General features: G+C 44.5%; 4 protein-coding genes across 8 annotated transcripts in view; 2 read left to right on the top strand and 2 right to left on the bottom strand.

Annotated features, from left to right (window-relative positions):
* The window catches only part of LOC6623977 (adenylate cyclase type 6), a 38,333-nt gene extending 28,446 nt beyond the window's left edge, over positions 1-9,887 (top strand). The window contains exons 19-29 of one of the 2 annotated variants that reach the window (XM_032435069.2): positions 63-160; positions 271-361; positions 868-981; positions 1,772-1,924; positions 2,450-2,610; positions 3,053-3,186; positions 4,251-4,360; positions 5,276-5,445; positions 5,683-5,864; positions 5,943-6,067; positions 7,199-9,887. In XM_032435069.2, the coding sequence (XP_032290960.1) occupies positions 63-160; positions 271-361; positions 868-981; positions 1,772-1,924; positions 2,450-2,610; positions 3,053-3,186; positions 4,251-4,360; positions 5,276-5,445; positions 5,683-5,864; positions 5,943-6,067; positions 7,199-8,401 (2,541 nt within the window). In that variant the 3' untranslated portion in view covers positions 8,402-9,887. Of the gene's footprint in view, positions 1-62; positions 161-270; positions 362-867; positions 982-1,771; positions 1,925-2,449; positions 2,611-3,052; positions 3,187-4,250; positions 4,361-5,275; positions 5,446-5,682; positions 5,865-5,942; positions 6,068-7,198 lie in introns of those variants that run through there. The other variant, XR_004303727.2, reaches the window with a different exon arrangement.
* A 20-nt stretch (positions 9,888-9,907) lies between these two features.
* st (ATP-binding cassette transporter scarlet) lies at positions 9,908-12,792 on the bottom strand. Its single transcript, XM_002046218.4, has 9 exons — positions 12,409-12,792; positions 12,126-12,175; positions 11,888-12,024; positions 11,527-11,832; positions 10,967-11,473; positions 10,755-10,907; positions 10,454-10,695; positions 10,296-10,396; positions 9,908-10,195 (listed from the first exon to the last, which is right to left on the bottom strand). The coding sequence occupies exons 1-9, from the start codon at positions 12,729-12,731 to the stop codon at positions 10,020-10,022; spliced, it is 1,995 nt and encodes a 664-aa protein (XP_002046254.1). The 5' UTR covers positions 12,732-12,792; the 3' UTR covers positions 9,908-10,019.
* Positions 12,793-13,818: 1,026 nt separating this feature from the next.
* LOC6623887 (elongation factor-like GTPase 1) overlaps positions 13,819-18,883 on the bottom strand; it is a 98,599-nt gene continuing 93,534 nt past the window's right edge. Inside the window, exon 7 of the mRNA XM_002046214.4 lies at positions 13,819-13,980. The gene's annotated coding sequence lies outside the window, so the exon portion shown is untranslated. The remainder of the gene's footprint in view (positions 13,981-18,883) is intronic.
* LOC6623821 (lysosomal proton-coupled steroid conjugate and bile acid symporter SLC46A3) lies at positions 14,856-18,880 on the top strand. 4 transcript variants are annotated; one of them, XM_015175513.3, is made up of 6 exons: positions 14,856-14,950; positions 16,040-16,222; positions 17,059-17,823; positions 17,877-18,215; positions 18,287-18,615; positions 18,675-18,880. In XM_015175513.3, the coding sequence occupies exons 2-6, from the start codon at positions 16,208-16,210 to the stop codon at positions 18,799-18,801; spliced, it is 1,575 nt and encodes a 524-aa protein (XP_015030999.1). In that variant the 5' UTR covers positions 14,856-14,950; positions 16,040-16,207; the 3' UTR covers positions 18,802-18,880. The 4 variants fall into 4 exon arrangements, with proteins under 4 accessions (XP_015030999.1, XP_015031001.1, XP_015031000.2 ...); XM_015175515.3 differs by having other exon boundaries at positions 14,867-14,950; positions 16,022-16,222; XM_015175514.3 differs by lacking the exons at positions 14,856-14,950; positions 16,040-16,222 and adding an exon at positions 16,336-16,356.

Here is an 18,883-nt window from a genome sequence, read left to right as displayed (position 1 = left end):
GAGTCGAGGAGCGCCATTCGCTTGGCCCTGATTTAACCCTAATCCCCTGTACTTTAACGCAGTATGCCAGCGAGCCGGATCGCATGCTCTGCGTTTATTTCTACTGCAGTCTCTTGGTGCTGCTGGGCACCACACTTATGCGCTTTGCGGTTTTTGACACGTGAGTGCTTTATGATTATTTTATAGTTGGCACTAAGTGCATAGTGTAGCGCATAATCCGTGCTGCTGTCGAGCAAAACATAACCATATTTAAACTACTTTCTTCTCTAGCTCCACACTCTGCTTGGCGCTGTCCATTGGCGCTTTGCTGCTGCTGCTTTTGTTGGTCTTCCTGATGGCCTGTCACAAAATCAATTTGCAGGTAAGCAAAATAGTTTCTAGTCTATTCTCCACACAAGCAACCCCTGCACAGCCTTTTGCGAATTTCGACAGGTAATTTATAACACATTAAGTACAGGTACATTTATTCGTGGGGAGCAGCCACTGCTGATGCTAAGTTCATCTCAGCTTTAAAGATATCCTTGTACAGAACATAAGTCGAATTGACATTGGCTGCATTTGACAATCATATACGATAGATGCAATGGGAATAATCGGCGGAAACTTAAGTTTTTATAAAAAAAAACCTAAAATATACTCTGATAAATATTGAATTTACCAGAATTTGCCATACCTCTTACACATTAACATTATTTTTACCAACATCCAACTACTATATCTTATAACTCTTATTAGAGAGTACTTGGTATTTGGCTGAAGAAAGCCTTTATTCTCTTATTAAATCGTATATTTGTTTTCAGTTTCTTTAGTCTTCTTCAGCTCGCGGATACTCAGCCAGCTTTTATAATATATTTTGATTTATTTCAGCTGCCCATCGTGATGAAGCGCTTCTCATTGCGTATTCACAGCAATCGCACCTTGTCACAGTTCTTCGCCTTTGCCACCGTCTCGCTGATTGTTTTGACCACGTTGCCGGCCATGGTAAGCGGGAATGAAGCTCTTAAGTTGTGCTTTTAGTTATAATAACATAAACAATGTCCAAATCCCCGAAATGCCAGTTTCTTGTTTTATGCATAATTTGCGCGCGCAACAAATTGCGGCCATATCTATAAGAGTCGGATCTTACGAGTTGCCAGGTTGCCTTCTTCTTCATTTTTCTTTTTTCTTGGCCCATTTAAGTGAACTTCAAAATAATAAAAATGAAATTTACGTTTTGTAGCTCAAAATACAATTTTTGAGGGCGTTTGCCTGAGCCAACCCAATGCGGTTGCCTTTGTTGTTGTTGTGGTTGTTGTCTTTGGGACGCGACAAAACAAAAGTTTTTCCATTAAAGTTGGGCAGACAACGCGACAAGCAACAGGAGGGAGACTCGAGTAGGCTGACAGGCAACAAAAATGCCAGCCACGTTTCATACATGAAGTGTGCCCCATTTAGGTGCTACTTGTTACCTGCCACATGCCCCCAAGGCAGCGCATCTCTTGGTTCAAAGCCTCCTTCACCGCTTTGACATTTAGTTGTCAACTTGTGCCCCTCTCGCTGCCTCTCTGTTGCCACTCCATTTCTTGGCTTACTCTGTATCTTTATCGGCCACGTTTAATGGCACTTGCGAGCCGCATTCGCTATTCATTTAGCCACGTCTTTTTTTATTGCCAGTGACTGAGAGTGCGTGTTAGGCGCCTCGTTAAACTCGAAGCACTGTTAAATGGCATTTCCAGGTGACTTGGCCATGCTGCTAATTAGGCTCCAATTGTAATCGCCGCCTTCTTTATAGCTGCAGGAATCAATGCGTCAACTGGAGCTGCTGCATAATGAATGGCTCATTCTGCAATTCAACGTCAGCGAACTGGAACGGACGAAGCTGGGACTGGAGCCAGAGCAGCAGCTGCTGCCTGAGGAACACTGTGATTTCTATTTGGCCTACAATGTAAGTTGTGATACCCTATAAAGAAAGGGGAAGGGACGCATCTATAGTGTATATATGTTTATATAATTGGGTAAATTTACCCTTTCCGTCTGTCTGTGTGTAGCCCATAGACTCAAGAGAATGCCTCTTTAATTAAAAGAGCTTAAGAGCTCGATAAATCACTTGATTTCCCTTAAACCATTAAGATTCGAGATACTAAAGCTGATATTCATATTCCTCCGATAAGTCACATGATTTCTGCTATATCAATAAATATCGATAACGAATCTGGCTTTTTGGCCATGTTGTTACAAAAAATACAGAAGTCTTAAGAGGTCTTTCTTTAAAAATGGCAACGAGAAAAAATAACTACACTCGGTGTATAAAACTATCTCATCCAGCAGTTGGCCACAGAGTATCTCCTAGTCGAGTCCGCTCAACTCAGTTAGAGCACTCTTTTTAAGAAATGCATTCCATGTCTTTGCCTTGTTATGTGTACACATATAGAGATTTAGATAGTTGTACTTTTATTATATCTTGTTGCAGACATTCCTGCTGTTAACGCTGCTCTCGATGATGTGCTGTGCCACGTACCAAGTGCTGCGCATCCTGCTGAAGCTGCTGCTGCTCCTCTTGGCCGCCGGCAGCTACATGGCCTGCTCCTCATATTTGTATATGAGCAGCAGGGAAATAAGCGCCGACTTGGCGTAAGTATTCGACTCCCTCTCTCTCTCTCTCTCTCTCTCTCTCTGTCGGTTGAATGAAAACGAATTATGCTGTAATATAATTTGGCGCAGTTGCCCCTCTGAGCTCGCCTCTCTCCTTCTCCCGGTTTTTCCTGGCTGGCACAGCTGAAAATGCTGAAAATGCATTTAGAGCAGCCGCAAACTGCATTAAAATTGTATTTAGCAGTTGGCGTTGGCTTCATTTATCAGACAACCGGCTGAGACTTGGCTTCCACTACAACTACAACAACAACATTAACAACATTCTGTTTCTTATTACACATTTTGCTGCCTGGGCCCTGCTCTATATCTACGTCCACGTCCATCTCTTCCCGCTGGTACTTCTGCTGCGTCTTGGCATTGCGCTTTAATGGACTGGAATAACTTGGTCTACTGCTGCAATTGTTGCTCTGGCTATGTCTAGCAATGAGGAGGCCCTGCTGCGCTATATAATTGATTCAATCTTCCTATTTGCATTCATGCTCGCCCTGATCTTCCACAGTCACCAAACGGAGGCTACCTACCGCTTGGACTTCATCTGGAAGCTGCAGGCAACGGGTAAGTTTCGGCGTCATCTACATTTTCGCCTGCTAATTAGCAATTGCAATTGCAAAGTTATAGTCGACTGACTGACTCTACAACTGACAGTTTCTGTATGACAATAACAACAACTTTCGCCCACTTTCCGCCCCCTTTGGGCCAGTGGAAACATTCGCTGGCTGATGCCAGCGCGTTGCTGCTCATCTTCTGCGTTTCCGTTTGTTCTGTTGTTTAAAAGGATTTCCATTAGTATTAGTACACACACTCACACTCGCACACACTCGCACTTGCACACACACGCAAGAATTCACACACCCCACACATATAGACGCCCACTAATACACTCGAACAATCACAATCGTGTTTGACTGGCGCCTGAGCTTATGCAGCGCTTTTTTACGCTTCTCTTTTATGCCCTATATTCAGAGTTTTTAATGCGGGTATATTGGGTTTGTGGAGTCTGTTTGTCTGTCTGTCAAATTTCAAATGCAATAGCCCAGATACTTTGTAAAAGAATAAATTCTAAGTATATATCTAGAAAAGAATATCAACTTATGATATATAATATATTAACGGAGTATAAAATTGAAAATTTAGACAATCTAAAATGTCAAAATATAATAAATTTAATATTATAAGACGCCTGATATAGAAAAGCTTGGACTAAAACCCACAAGCCTTATTAAAAGGCGTTGCATCGGTTCAAGCCGTGAAGAACCAAAGACATTAGCTATGGCAGCCTTAGTATAGACACTAATAGGATCATCAGCTTCGACCTTCTTGAGACAAGGACAACTTGAAAACCTTGACAACTCATTTAAGGCAACTTATCTTACAAAACAGTTTCCTTTCTTGAGCACTTTCTGCACTGTAATAAGGGTATCTCTTGGTCGTGCACTGCCGACTGCTGTACGCTCGTATATTTTTGTAATTTTTTTGCCGTACGCCTTACGCTTCGGTTAACTGATAAACTGATATTTCAATTTCACGCTCCTGTTTTTTGTGTTTTCTTGCGCGTATTTTTTTCTTGACTTTTTTTTTCATACATATCTGGAACACGTGTTCGCTTTCGTAACGCGCAGAGGAAAAAGAGGATATGGAGCATTTGCAGGCTTATAATCGTAAACTGCTCGAAAATATTTTGCCCGTACATGTCGCTGAGCATTTTCTGAGCCGCGAAAAGCACCTCGATGTGAGTATTAAATATATGTGTATAAATACTTGTGTACGTGTGTGTGTGTATGTTGCATGTTTGGTTGCTGGCAATTTGCAATGTATTTAAAAGCTTGAAAACTTTTGTGCCTAGCAACAAGGCCAGCTGCAGAGGTCGTTTGATAAGTATATACCAGCCCCACCCCTGGCTTTGGCGCAGCCTCCGCCTCCGCCTCCGCCTCCACCTCTACCTCCGCCTTGTTATGCTACTTTTACTGCTGCCACATATGCCCGCTGGCCGCATACATGTTGCGGCTTGCAACGGTTCAATGCGCAACGGGCACACGCACTGTGCCGCAGCCAGGGGGGTGCTACTTGCCACATTAAGTGTGCAATCAACAACTTTTAACCAAATCACATGAGCAGCCACACATTTGGGAACCGTCGACGTGTGGTCTGCAATACCCTGCCGCACGGCTGTCTGTGTTTGCTTTGCACGAGCGTTGACCGTGTTCCATGTTTTTGCAAGGCGATAGACTTTCCTATTAGCCAGGGGAAACATCTCCTTATTAGCCATGTGAAATCAAGAGAAGGGCTCCCGTCGTAAAGTGAAGAATGCGATAGAAAGGCGACACCTACAAAACAAATCGCGATCTGATTGATTGATTCTTCCAGGCGAACGGTTTCCTATCTCCTAGGCGATAGGCTTTATTATTAGCCTGAGGAAACACCTTATAATAAACTAGGTGAAATGATTTTATAACTCTAAAAAGAATCGGAAGACAGGAGATAAAAGACAATACCGACCCACCTGTTTCTTCCAGGCGAAACAAGCCCAGGCGACACACCTATATTTCAACGAATATCATATGCCTGATTGAATACCCAATAAGCTTTAAACCTTCAAGAGTTCTGCTCGGCTTAATTAAATATTTCCCATTTGACCGCTTTCCAGGATCTTTATCACGAGCAATGCGATTCCGTTTGCATTCTCTTTGCCAGCATACCGAATTTCTCCGAGTTCTACGTGGAGCTGGAGGGCAACAATGAGGGCGTCGAATGCCTGCGGCTGCTCAATGAGATAATTGCCGACTTCGATGAGCTGCTCAGCGAGGAACGTTTCCGGTAAGTTAAGTTGCTCTCTTTCGAGCTTTTCAGATAGTAAATTAAATGTTGTAAAGACATGTCAAAAATGACCATGACGTTTCCGAGTCTCTAGTCAATGCCCCACCCAGACTCCAACTCCCAAACTTGAGTCAAAATTGAACCAATTCATGATTGATTCATGATTCACAAAATTTTGGTCATAGTTTGACCTTAGGATCAATTTCGTAGTAGCTGACCTGGATTATATTTTAACAGCTGCATTGAGAAAATCAAGAGCACCGGCGCCACATACATGGCTGCTTCTGGCCTGACTGCGAGCACCTGCGACCAGATAAACTTTAGCCATGTCACCGCAATGGCCGACTATGCGCTGCAGCTGTTCGACAAAATTGAGGAGGTCAACATGCATTCCTTCAACAACTTTCGCCTGCGCATAGGTGAGCATTAGCCGAAAAAATATGTTAAAAACAAAAAGAAAAACTTTATCGAATTTTATTTCTTTTGTTTGCCTGCAGGCATTAATATTGGTCCCGTCGTTGCGGGCGTTATTGGCGCCTGCAAGCCCCAGTATGATATATGGGGCAATGCTGTGAACGTGGCCTCGCGCATGGACTCCACGGGTCTGGTGGATCACATACAGGTGAGTTGAATGAACGGCGGGTCACCTTTTTGGGGCGGATTTTTTCTTGGATTTTGGCTTGACTTGTCAAGTGTCACTTTAAAAAATAAATTAACAAGAGAGCTCAAGGCGTGCGTGCGCGACTATTAGATACCCTGCAATCAGCTTTAAAATGAGATAATTAAGAAAATGCAATACGGGCACATCATCATTATCATTATCATTATCATTATCATTATCATTATCATTATCATTATCATTATCATTATCATTATCATTATCATTATCATTATCATTATCATTATCATTATCATTATCATTATCATTATCATTATCATTATCATTATCATTATCATTATCATTATCATTATCATTATCATTATCATTATCATTATCATTATCATTATCATTATCATTATCATTCTCATTATCATTATCATTATCATTCTCATTATCGTTATTCATTATTTATCTTATTTACAGTATGTCAAGTCAAGCATTTCGTATAAAATCCGACTTTCAGTCACAGGGTATTCAATGACAACTTGTCAATAGCTATTGCCGTAGCCACGCCCCCTAATCAATAGTTGACCAACAGGAGGAGCAGGCGAAATGGGCAACAGGCTGCGCTTCACTCGCACGCATTGCGTATACGCCATGTACGCCTCATACAATTTTCATGGGCATTAGAAAGTGCCCACGCACTGAAACTTAAGCACAAACACACACACACTAGACTATAAAATGACGTATACACACACACACACGCACACACACAGCTGCAGCTTTTGATTTTATTTGCCGTGCGTCGTCGATAAAAGCGACGCGCATGAAAATTTGCAAAGAGAAATAAATTATTAAGCGGACAAGGGATAAGACGATAAGAAAGGGCGGGCGTGGCAAACTAGGGCGTCAGGGTGCCAGGTGTTGGTCTGAGTTTTATCATGAAATATTGAGCACAGGTTTTGCCACTGATTGTCTGTGTGTGCGCGTGTGTGTGTGTGAATAAAGTAAATGCTGCCGTACGCGGTGCCAATGAACTTGTCACTTTGAATTTATTTTCTTATCTCTACCTCTCGACCTCTTTCCCACTCCCCTCTCTTTCACTTTGTTTGCTGCCAAATGAAATCAACACCTTTTCACGGCGTCCAGGTGACCCAGGAGATGCAGCAGCTGCTGGAGTGTCGCGGCTACGAGCTCACCTGCCGCGGCAGCGTCAATGTCAAGGGCAAGGGTTCGATGATAACCTATTTTCTTAAGGGCAAGGCGGAGCTGCCCGCGCCACCGGAGCAGCCCGCGCCCACAGTCGCTATGGAGCAGGAGACGGCAAAAGAGGCGCCGGCAGAGACAACGCCGGAGGCGTCGCCAGCCATAGAAGCCACGGCAGCTGTGGAGGCACAGCCACACCAGGAAGAAGAAGATAACAATGATGATGATGAGGACGACGAGATTGATCTCAACTCGAACATGCAAAACCTGACCGCACAACGCCGCAAATCTCTCTGCCGGCAGCACAACATCTCCTCCTCGTTCGGCACTAATGTCAGCTCCACGGGCATTACTCCCAGCATCTCGAACAGCTCCAGCGTGGTGACTATTGGTGCGCTGCCCGCGCTTATGCGCAATGTCGAAAGCTGTGCCACGCCCACAGTGCCGCCCAGAACACTGGTGGCGGAGCTGAAAGAGGAGATCACGCGCGATGAGAAGAGCGCATTGAAGGACTCCATCGAGAATCTAGAGATTCTGCTAAAGAACAACATCAGCCTCTCGGATCTGAGCAACAAGCAACAGCAGAATCTGCGCGGCGAGGTGGTCAGCTGCAGCAGCTCCGCGACGGCCACGCTCCGCAAACGGGACACAATCGTCAGCTTCCATGTGACCGAGACGCTGACCACAACGGCCGCGTTCACACAGCAGCAGCGCAAACGGCGCTCGGTGAGCGCCATGGCCACCAGCTGCACCACCAGCAGCAGCTCGACCACCACCACAACACGTCTGCTGTCCAATGAGAGTCAGAGCTCCACGCACACTGCACCCGGCACGCTGGAGAGCGGCGGCAAGGCAGCCGAATGCCTGCCCGCTGGCTTGGACACGGATCCGTTTCCAGATGCGGATACAGAGGCGGGTCAAGGCCAGCCGCACGATTGGCAGCCACGCACGGCCAGCCTGGAGCCGAACCGCAGTCCAATCAAGACATCACAATCAATGAGTCCCATCGGCCTGGCCACCGAGGTCTTCGTGCTGCCCAACAGCCGCAGCATGATCCTCATCAGCAGCACGGGAAGCGGCAGCGCCAGCGGCAGTCAAGGAGGCAGCAGTCCCAGGGCAGGACTGCTGCAACAGGTTAGCACGTAAATAGACGCTGGTGGTGGTAGTGGTGGTGGTGGTGTTTGTGGTTATGGTTTCCAAAGCTCCCAACGTATTTGTGTAAATATGTATAAATTGCGGCCGTCTGCAGAGAGACAGAGGCGTTGTCAGGCTGGGGGATTAGAGGATTGGCTGCCCCGATATATATATATATTTAACATATATGCCCATCAGTATTTTATCCCCCGATTGTATTGATCTCGCATTTGTTGTTGTTCCTTATAAGAGCTCTTATACGACCAGGTGGCAACCCTGCATATCACAGCAAAACGAATTTGCAAAAATTTTAGATCTTAGGCACTACGAAAAACCTTTGCTGTTGCCATAGGCTAGAGTTAAGGGTGGAAGTCTGGTTCCTATTGTAGTCTTAGACAGCGGGCAGCCTAGAGAAGTGAAACAACTGAATTTAAACTCAATTTACAGGGTATGTAAACTACTAAGCTCTGTTACATACATATATCGAACAATGCAGATATATGTTGCAGCTATTCCAGTCAATTTGAAAAACTAAAATGCAAATAGATTCAAGTAACAAATATTTATGTGAAACAGTTCCAAGTTACGATATAGACAATTCTCAATTAAAAAGTTTAGTTTTTAAGTTTTTCGAACTAGTTTCAATTGAAGGTGAATTCGTAATTGGGAACTGCGCTTATTTGAGAAATTGAATAAGTTCAAAACTAAAACTAAAACTGTTAACGCGCTTTATGTGTATGTTAGTATTATATATATATATATATGTGTGTGTGTATTTAATTGAGTGAATGTGTGTGTGTGTGTGTGTGTGTGTGTGTGTATGTATTTGTGTACGTCTCAATGTTGCTGAAATCAACACTAAATTTTGAAATACTAAAACTATGTATAATACAACAAATACTTCAACCGAACTAAACCAAAGAGCAGATTTACAAAAAAAAAAATCAATTCTCGCTGTGATTTCTATTATAAATGTATAGATTATTTTATAGACTTGTGTTACATAGTTTTAGCTTAAAACTCGAAAGCTTCAATGCAAAGATGTTCCGAGTTTCGATTTCGCTTGTCGACATAAAGGCGAAATTGCAATTGGGAACATGTTTGAAATGTTGTGTTATGATGTTTCTTCGATTAGCGCCGACATGTGCCCAATTTTGATTTCGTCACAAAAAGGTTTTGTTGAAATTGAGGCGATATTGCAATTGGGAACATGCTTGAAGTGTTGTATTTCGATATCTCTTCGACTAGCGCCGACCTTAACTATAATTTAACTAAGTTTTTCTACAAAATGGCAGCTGTCGTAGCTCTACTAAATATATATATATATACGAAACATATATGTGTATGCATAGGATAAAACATATATCAAAGTACAATTGTGTCAATTTAAGTGGAAATGTTTAATGTTTAATGTTTGACGTAGTTCGCTGTTTGTTTAATTTAAATTCAATTCAATGTTAATTATTGTAAATGTCTCTCGCAAATGTTGTTAATAAAAAATGCGCAAATTACTTGGGAAAATTCGAAAATTCGCCCCCAGAATAATAATTTATTATGCAAATGAAATTAAATTTATTTACAGCAAAACAAGCAAACAAACAAAGAGGACAATGCACAGCTGAAGGACACGTTAAATTTTGCGCGCACGACGCCAAAGGAAATAGTAGCCAAGCAGATGGAAGCCAAAGTAAATGCCCAGAATGGCCAGCAGATTGCGATAGAGATTCGACTCGCTGAAGCTGTACTTGTCCAGCACATCCTGCCCGGTGTGGAAGCATGGCAGGTCCGCGCTCTCCCCAAAGCAGGCTGAGTAGAGGGACAGAGAGACAGAGAGAGACGGGAAGAGAGGGAGAATCAATAGAGGGCTGAGTGTATGCTCAGGAGGCTGCCAACTCCTGCTACTCACTGATGTTTTGCACGCCCGACCATTGGGCAATTGTCATGGCCTCGTTTGCATAGAGCATCCAGGACAGGAATTGCGTCCAATAAAATGCCACAGGCAGGGAACTGCAAAAGACATGAAAAGGGTTAAGCTTGGAATCCATCAAGCTGGCCGTTGCTCACCTGATTTTGATGAAGATGCCCGACGTTATCATAATAATGTAATCAAGCGGCACCAAGTACGCCATGGCCAGCGGCACCGAGTTGAAGGCCGTGGAAAAGAAGCAACCACAAGCGGTGGCCACATTCATCACCAGCACCACGCAAATGGCCGTAATGCCAAATGCATAGAGGGTGGCGCGCAGGCCCGTAATCCAATAGCAGATGACCACGAACAACAGCGGCTCGATAATCATGCCGGGCAGCTGCCGATGGAAGATTAGAGCTTATGAAATAATCCTGAAGAGCTAACTAACTAACCCACCATGGCCAATATATTCGCGACATAGTACTGCGCCGTGGAGTACAAGCCGGATCGTGTCTCGCGCATGAAGAGCGGAAAGCCCTGTGGAAAGATGTTCAGCACGGAATACATGGGGTGATAGGTGTTCTCCGATATCATAATGAATATCGTGCCCTGCAAGAAACCCAATTGAAGTCTGCCAAATTAAGAAGCCAATTTCATCAAAGACCCACCTGCACCGCCTGTACGCCCAGCTGCGTCAGCTCCGTGGTGCCCGCAAAGCAGGCGCCTATGATAAAGGCCATGGCCATCTTCTGCAGAAATCGCATCCATTGTACTGTGGGATCGCGGAGTAGCGTCAGCGTGGCACGCAGCCAGACCACATAGAAGCGTCTATACCAGGCCACGCCCCGGAATGAGTCCAGTTCCGTGTCATAGGGAAAGTTGCCGGACTGGGCCATATGTATCTCCAGATTGACCAGCATATCCCGCTGCTTGGCCGCCGAGCTGACCGCAAACTGATCGCACAAATGCTGCGCGGACCGCTGGGAGGCCTGCTCATAGCCAGGATCTGTGGCCAAGACACCGATGAGAAAATCCGCCGGATTGTAGGCCTCCGGACAGTAGTAGCCATGGTCCGCAAAGAAGCTTAACGCGTGCTGCGGCGAGCCCGTGAAGGCCACGCGGCCATCAGCGAGGAGCATCACATTGTTGAAGTTGTCAAACAGCTGGGAGCTGGGCTGTGGATAGCCAGAGGTAATATCATGAAACAGTTCCTAGTTAACGATCTTACCTGATGAATGGTGCACAGTATGGTGGTGCCCTTCTGGGCCAGCTCGTGCAGCGTGGCCACCAGCTGCTGTGCGCTGTACGAGTCCAGCCCGGTTGTGGGCTCGTCACAGAACAGGATCACCGGATTGTTGAGCAGTTCGACGGCGAAGGCCAAGCGTTTGCGTTCACCACCGGAGAGCACCTTCTCATCGTCGCCGCAGCCAATCCGTGTGTTTGAGGCGGACAGCAGGCCCGTGCGCTCCAACAGCTCCCTGATAATAAGACGACGCTCTTCGCTCGAGACGCGCCGATCCAGGCGTAGATTGGCCTGCAAGCGATAAAAGCTAGTGATGCAGCTGAAAGAAACTCAATCGCATGCAGACCATAAAGTTCAAATGCTCCAGCACGGTGAGGGCGCCAATGAAGAGATCATCCTGGTACACATAGCCGCTGATGCGATGCATGAAGGGTCCAACGCGCCGGCCATTGATCAGAATATCACCTTGAACCACAGTGCCACCTAAAGGTCCATGTTTCAGAATAGAGAGTAGTTGATGAAGTGTAGGTACAGGGACTTGAGGGGGGGCGCTTATCTTATCTAGGAGTCTGTAGATAACCCACCTTGCTGCCTATAGGCGAGTGTTGACATTAGCGTCGTCTTGCCCGAGCCGCTGTGAATGAGATGTGCTTCATTAGTTAGAGACATAAAACTATTTGGTCGGAGCTAAGCCCCGTCTTATCAGTCAAAGATTAGCGCTTCAATGCGCCACAACACGCTAACCATAACCCAGTTTTATGGAATGGAATTTCTGGTAAGCATACAAACTAGTTTCCATTCTTTGACAGATCCATAACCATATCGATTACTTGTATCATGGCCACAGAAGCGTAGCTTTGGGCTCACCTTGCGCCCATCAGAGCCATCAGCGAGCCTGGCTGCACAGCGCCTGTGGAGTTATTGATGATGCGCTTCATGCCACGTGCGGAGCCCACATTGGTGTACACGCATAGATCCCGCCAGACCAACGTTGCGCCCTGCTCCGTGGGCGACCATTTGCTGTAGCTGCGCAGCGGCAGACTGCGCTCGGAACTGTTGCGCTTGGACAGCTTGGGCGTGGTATCCACGCTCGGATTATCGCTGGACGTTCCATTGCCCTGGCCAATGCGCACCATCTGCAGCTCATGCTGATCCTGCGTTAACAATCGCCTGCTATCTGCATCTGACATATTCTATCTAGTTTTTAGTAACACCGAACCGACGAGCCGACACGTTCGGCAGCTAGTTGTTAACTGAGCCAACCTACCTTAGTGCCAGATAACTGAGGGCCACTATGCAAATGCTCTAGAGTCTAGACTCTACTGTTGCTGCCTCTCTTTAGGGTGGCTCAGTACAGACAAGCAGACACAGCAGCGTTTGATCTCTGTCAGGGTTAGGGCGGTTGGGCGTGGAGCAGCAGCCTAAGCAGCCATCTCAAATTACCCCAACGGCCGGCGACTCCAGGCATAGGGAAGCCATCCAAGCCGCTAGCCATCCAAGCAGTCACGCGGCAACGGGGAAACCACGACAGCAACGACAAAGCGAAGCGTCAATGGCTTGACATTTGCTGCCTCTGTTTTGCTCAGCTCATTCTCACTCAATACCATTACAGAAACATTAAAGATGAACTGCTCATATGTAAAAAACAGACTGTCTTTTTATCTTCTATTAGTGCATAATATGTGCAATTCCATGATTGCTAAAAGTTTCCATAATGTCCAAGCGTCTTAGCTCCAAATACATTCAAGTCTGCTGAACGTATCCATAAATATTTTGTGACCAGCCTAAAATCGAAAAATTTGACAATTGCCCAATAAGGTTCTTTTAGCGTATACAATGTCAATTTGTATTCATGCTGAACGTATCCACAAAAATCAAGTCTTTAAGTTGCAAAATAGCTGCAAAATCGGAAAAACTTGTGGCACTTTTAGTGACCACCCTAAAAACCGAAAAAATTGATCTGAATGAATTTTCAGATATGCCTGAAAGTATGCTATACAAATAAATGTCAGCGGCAAATTATGAACTGCCGCACAAAAGTATGCTACAATACTTATCTCTCATTTATTAATTTATACATAGCCCCGAAAGTATGTTTTATCATATATTTCGAACTAACTGGTTGAATATACCGCACAAAAGCATGCAGCATTAATGAATAGGAAACAAAGCATTTAGTGATATGCCCGAAAGTGTGCCGCAGAATAAATTTCATGCATGCTGCAAATAATTTATTTGACTTTGGCATGCCCACTTTTGAAAGTTTACATTACAAAATATATTATATTATTTATTCAACAAATATAGAATTCTTTGTATAAAAACCAATATATAGAAAATTTTATTTCATATTTATGCACTAGAAATGATAATTGGTTTTGTCCAAAGGCCACGGGGCCAACATCCTGACGTCATGGTCCTGAGTTGTTTCTGTACCTTCTGGAAAGAGAAGAAAATTCAAATTTGTTTATGAGAAAAACAAGCTGGGGCACCGCTATTGGATAAGATAAGCTTGCAGTCGTAAAAAAGTCGACTACGAATGGTGCACAGTGTATTAACAGCTGCAAATAGGTGTATATAAATAATGTAAGGGAAAAGTTGTAAGGCTCTAGGAAACATATGTATATGTTTTTTGGCTGGGAAGGAAGTGATTCTGCTCCTATTTATTTCTCGTTTTCTTCTCTCCTCTTAGTTACTTTCGCGCGGTCTCATGCTATGCGCGGTGTCTCCTTGTTACAAGCAAGTAACAGACTGTTTTAGTTAACAGAGCTGCTGCTGGTACCTAACATGCTCGATTTCCTTGCTCGACAAAGTCGCTGCCTCGTTAAGCATACGTCGGAATGAACTTTTCGCTGTTAGCGGAACTGTTAAGATTCTCCGTTTTTGTTGTTGTTTTATACAGATGCAAGTCTGGCTTTCGGCGACGTTGCTCAGCTGTTCTGTTAAAAGCTCTATTAATATGTCCGTTACTTTTAGGCTGTTGTTTGTGTGTGTGTGTGTCCATGTGTTAATTGGTATAATTCGCTCATAGTGCTAGGCTGACCGGTCCTTAGAATACCCTATTAACTATGACTACAACTAAGAATTGAAGAAAAGATTAGAGTGATCTAGCTTTAATAAATGCATTTTAGATCTAGAATATACTCTATAGAACTTCTTGAATAGAGTATAACCTCAAGGAGAAAACAAATGAAATTTAATCTCATTCTTATACGCTCTCTGTTTACACTTAACTAAGTACATTTGTGCATCTCGCTCAAGTAAGGCGCAAGTCAATGGGCCTGATAAGAATTGTATAAGAATTAATGTCGTGCCTCGATATCAGGCAGTTGTTTGAGAGCGTCTCGCTCGAGCGGTACGTGTTCGTCTACGGATCGGACTGAGAGTTGACTGCGCCCTTAGCAGTAAGGTAATTGAAGCTCAGGCCTGACGGTTAACATCTGATCGCGTGTATCTCGTTAACAAAAGCAAAACAAAACAGCATTATCACGACAATCTGTTTGACAAAAAACCCACATAGATCGGCTATCTCCGGCACGCCGAAGATCAAATACCCTTATAGGCATATGGCTTAGAAGTGTCTATATAAAAATACTTTCTATCCGACTTCTATAAGAGGCAAATGTTATAGTAGTCAAATTTGATACGGTTTAGCGGGTTTTCTCGAAGAACAGTGTAGCATGGAAATAATTTTAGTCAAGATATTTTTGTTCTTTTTTTTTTGAAAGTGAGATTTTAATTTGCAGAAAGGCAATTCGACTGTGGAGCCTGATCAAAAATGTAAAAGACACTTTTCTTGTTTTTTTTTTTTTACCGTTAATTTGTTTAAAGTCGACGACGCCTCCTTCTATGTGTTATACAGTTATAATACCCTGCAAAAGGGTATATCAATTATAAACGTGTAATTTAACAAGTTATAAGTGCTTGCAATTGAATTTGGTGAACCAGACGGGTCTGGTAATACGATACGATAATGAAATGTGATCATGTAATAAGGTGTGAAATGATGTTGGTAGCAGCTAAATTCCGATTAGTGCCTTGAAATCTATGGTCATACAGTCTGATTAGCCTATTATTATAATTTAATTTATTGGTAAGCAATTAGAGCCATAAATTGTATAATAAGTAGAAATCACTGCACAATGCCAGGCAACAGTTATCGGCCCATAAAGATAAAGTATTGCGACAATCCTAAATTTCTGTGACTTTGCCAAATGCCTAAAGTTTATGTCTTATCGTCCACGAATTTGACCGAGACGGATACCGGCTAAAACCCAGCAAAAATTTGCAAACTTAAGGCCCAGATAAGCTAAATATGCCATTAAAACAGCACAGAAAACGTCATAAAAGGCAAGTGCACAATAATTAAGAGTAGGCAAACAGGTGCATGTACATATCTACATCCATGTGTCCATACAAATAGTAAATAAATCTTATTTATATGTGATTTACCTGTAAAAAACAAAATGGTTTCGCAAAGCAACAAATATTTTTACAGCGCGCTCAAATTCAAATTCGTAACGGCGCCAAAAAGCTTTGTGAATGCTGAGAGAGCATAAAAAGCTTTTATGCTTTGACTTTGACCTCGCACACAAATTACCAAACAGAGGAAGGAACAACACACACGCCGAGAGAGCCGCAGAGCGAAACGAGGCGCTCAACTGAAATGAGCGCGGCGGAGGTGAGTGCGATGCGACATTTATTGTAATTCTCTCGCGTCTTGGTTATGTTTTATTGTGTCGCCAAATGCGAATGTGCAGCAATTCAATTAAATGCGAATTAAATCGAATCTTCGTAATCCCAAAGAATATGCGCGTGTGTATGGTATTATGTTATTACGTGCATCCATATGTGCCGACAAGTGTTACGACGCGCCAAGAATCTGACTTTCGTATGGCAGGCCGCATTTGATACATCAGACAACAAATACAAACACACACATGTATTGGTTACAAACAATAGCAAACTAACGTATTCGAGGGTTGCCTCTAATATTGTGCAGCTAATAATTCAAAAATGAAATCTAAATTTAAGTAACAACATATTGACAATTAATAATTTATATAATATACCAAGAGTGGTCGGTTATTGCCAATGCCTTTAGAGTGCTGCCCGAAATGTTGCAATTAAAATTTAAGCTGTTAACACTCGTGCACAATTTAAAAAGCAGCCCTCGCAATGCTCGTGTTTTTGTACTCATATACTCAATGTTATCACATTTTGCTTTAACAAAACAAACCAATATGCCGCTGCTGCGGCAGCTGTACACAAAACGTGTTTTTGTTGCGCTCAGCTAAAGCTTTTTCTTAGCAGAGCTTTCAAGCGCTCGCTCGCTTGCTCTCTCAGTTACACACACACACGCATACACACACACACACAGGCAGGCAGGCAGGCAGTGAATTGCGCCTTCTAAACTGCTGCATCACAAGCCAAATACTCTCACTTCACGTCGCCCACTCTCCCGCTCTCTAACTTAATCTACAAATAGTGCATTATAAAAGTGTTGCCTACTTTCAGGGTGGCTCAGAAAATGACAGACGCGACAGCATTGCGAGCAGCTCGGTTGCCAGCAACAATGCCGTCGCCGTTGCACCGCCGCGTCGCAGCTTCGGCCAGTGGCTGATGCACTGCATCACCTCCATTTCTGTGGAGCCGACCATGTTCCTGTACATGTTCGCCTTCATGATCACCTCGGTGGTGGAGCAGAATTTCTTTCTGCAAAAGGCCTGCAGTGTGAACAACAATTTCAGCGCCGAAATCTGTGCTAATATCAATAAGCCGGAATACGAGCCGTACAAGAAACAAGTGCTGGACACCACCGCCTGGTTCCATCAATGGGAGGACATCTCGGCGCATGTTTTTCCCATTATTATAGCATTGTTTCTGGGCTCATTTTCGGATCGGCGCGGTCGCAAGCTGCCCCTGCTAATGGGTCTAGTCGGTAAGTTAATCTACTCAACCATGATTGTGGTGAATGCCAAGATGCCGACCTGGCCGGTGGAGTACATAATCTATACGGCAACGCTGCCGTCGGCGGTAACGGGTGCCGATGTGGCCATATTTGCCTCCTGCTTTGCTTATATATCGGATATAACAACGCTGCAGCAGCGCACAATTAGGGTAACCATATTGGATGCGATCTATCTGACCGCAATGCCAACGGGCGTGGCATTGGGCTCGTATCTGTTCTACAATGTGTTCAATCAGTCCTATGCGGACATGTTTGCGGTAAATGCAGCCCTGCTGCTGCTGGCCATCATCTACACGCTCTTGGTCCTGAAGGTGAGTTCCGCCGAGTTCCACTTGAACCCTTCTCTAACATCATCCCGAATCAGTGGCAAACGACGCCCAATCAGCGATCGCTGCGCGAGCTGGGCTGCTGCGGCTTCTGGGGCGATTTCTTTGACAGGCAGCACATCAAGGACTCGCTGGGCGTGCTAATGAAGCCCCGACGTGGCCATAGACGCAGTTTTCTGTTCATTTTGCTCGCCAGCATGGCGCTGTACACGTTCCAGCGAGATGAGGGCAACTATTTGTATTTGTATACGTTCGACAAGTTCAACTGGCAAGTCAGCACCTACAGCACCTTCAAGACCTTCAAGTCGACGGCCTTTGTGATTGCCATGCTGCTGGCGGTGCCGCTGATGAACAAGCTGCTCGGCTGGCGGGATACGGTCGGTGGTGCTCTACTCGAAAGGCTAAGCCAAGTCCGTTAACTGATTGCTCTTTGCTCTTTTTTGGTTAGACCATCATCTTTATTGGCACCTGGGCGCATGCGATTGCCCGTTTGTTTTACTATTTTGCGCCGAATCCCACGCTGTTCTATGCTGGCGCCGTGGTCTGCAGCTTGGGTCCCATTGTCGGGCCCATGATCCGTTCGATGACGTCCAAGATTGTGCCGCAATCGGAACGCGGCAAGGTCTTTGCCCTGCTCTCCGTTTGCGACAATGCGGTGCCATTTATTAGCGGCGTTTGCTACTCCCAAATCTATCGGGCCACGCTCAACACGAATCATGGAGGCGGCGTCTATCTGCTGACCATTGGCACCCAGCTGGCCGTCTTTCTGATGATACTGTAAGTAGCCTATGCTCTCAAATCCAAGTCCTGCTCAAGCTTACTTTCTGCTGCTGCAGCTGCATACACATTGTGCTGGGCCGGAGCTCACTAGCGGTGCCCGAGGTGCCCGAGAAGGAGAGCGGACTGATCAGCAACGAGGATGTTCAGGACCGGACAAACAAAGCGGACCAGGAGGCACATTGAAGACGCACGCAATTTTTTCCCCCTTTTTTTTGAATCAAGCCAATAAAGACAAAGATTTGATATATATATATTTTTTTAACTC

Source organism: Drosophila virilis, chromosome 3 (genome assembly GCF_030788295.1).
Source record: "Drosophila virilis strain 15010-1051.87 chromosome 3, Dvir_AGI_RSII-ME, whole genome shotgun sequence".
Taxonomy (NCBI): Eukaryota; Metazoa; Arthropoda; class Insecta; order Diptera; family Drosophilidae; genus Drosophila; species Drosophila virilis.
The sequence above is the reverse complement of the archived record's forward strand: the minus strand, read 5'-3'. Positions and strand labels throughout refer to the sequence as shown.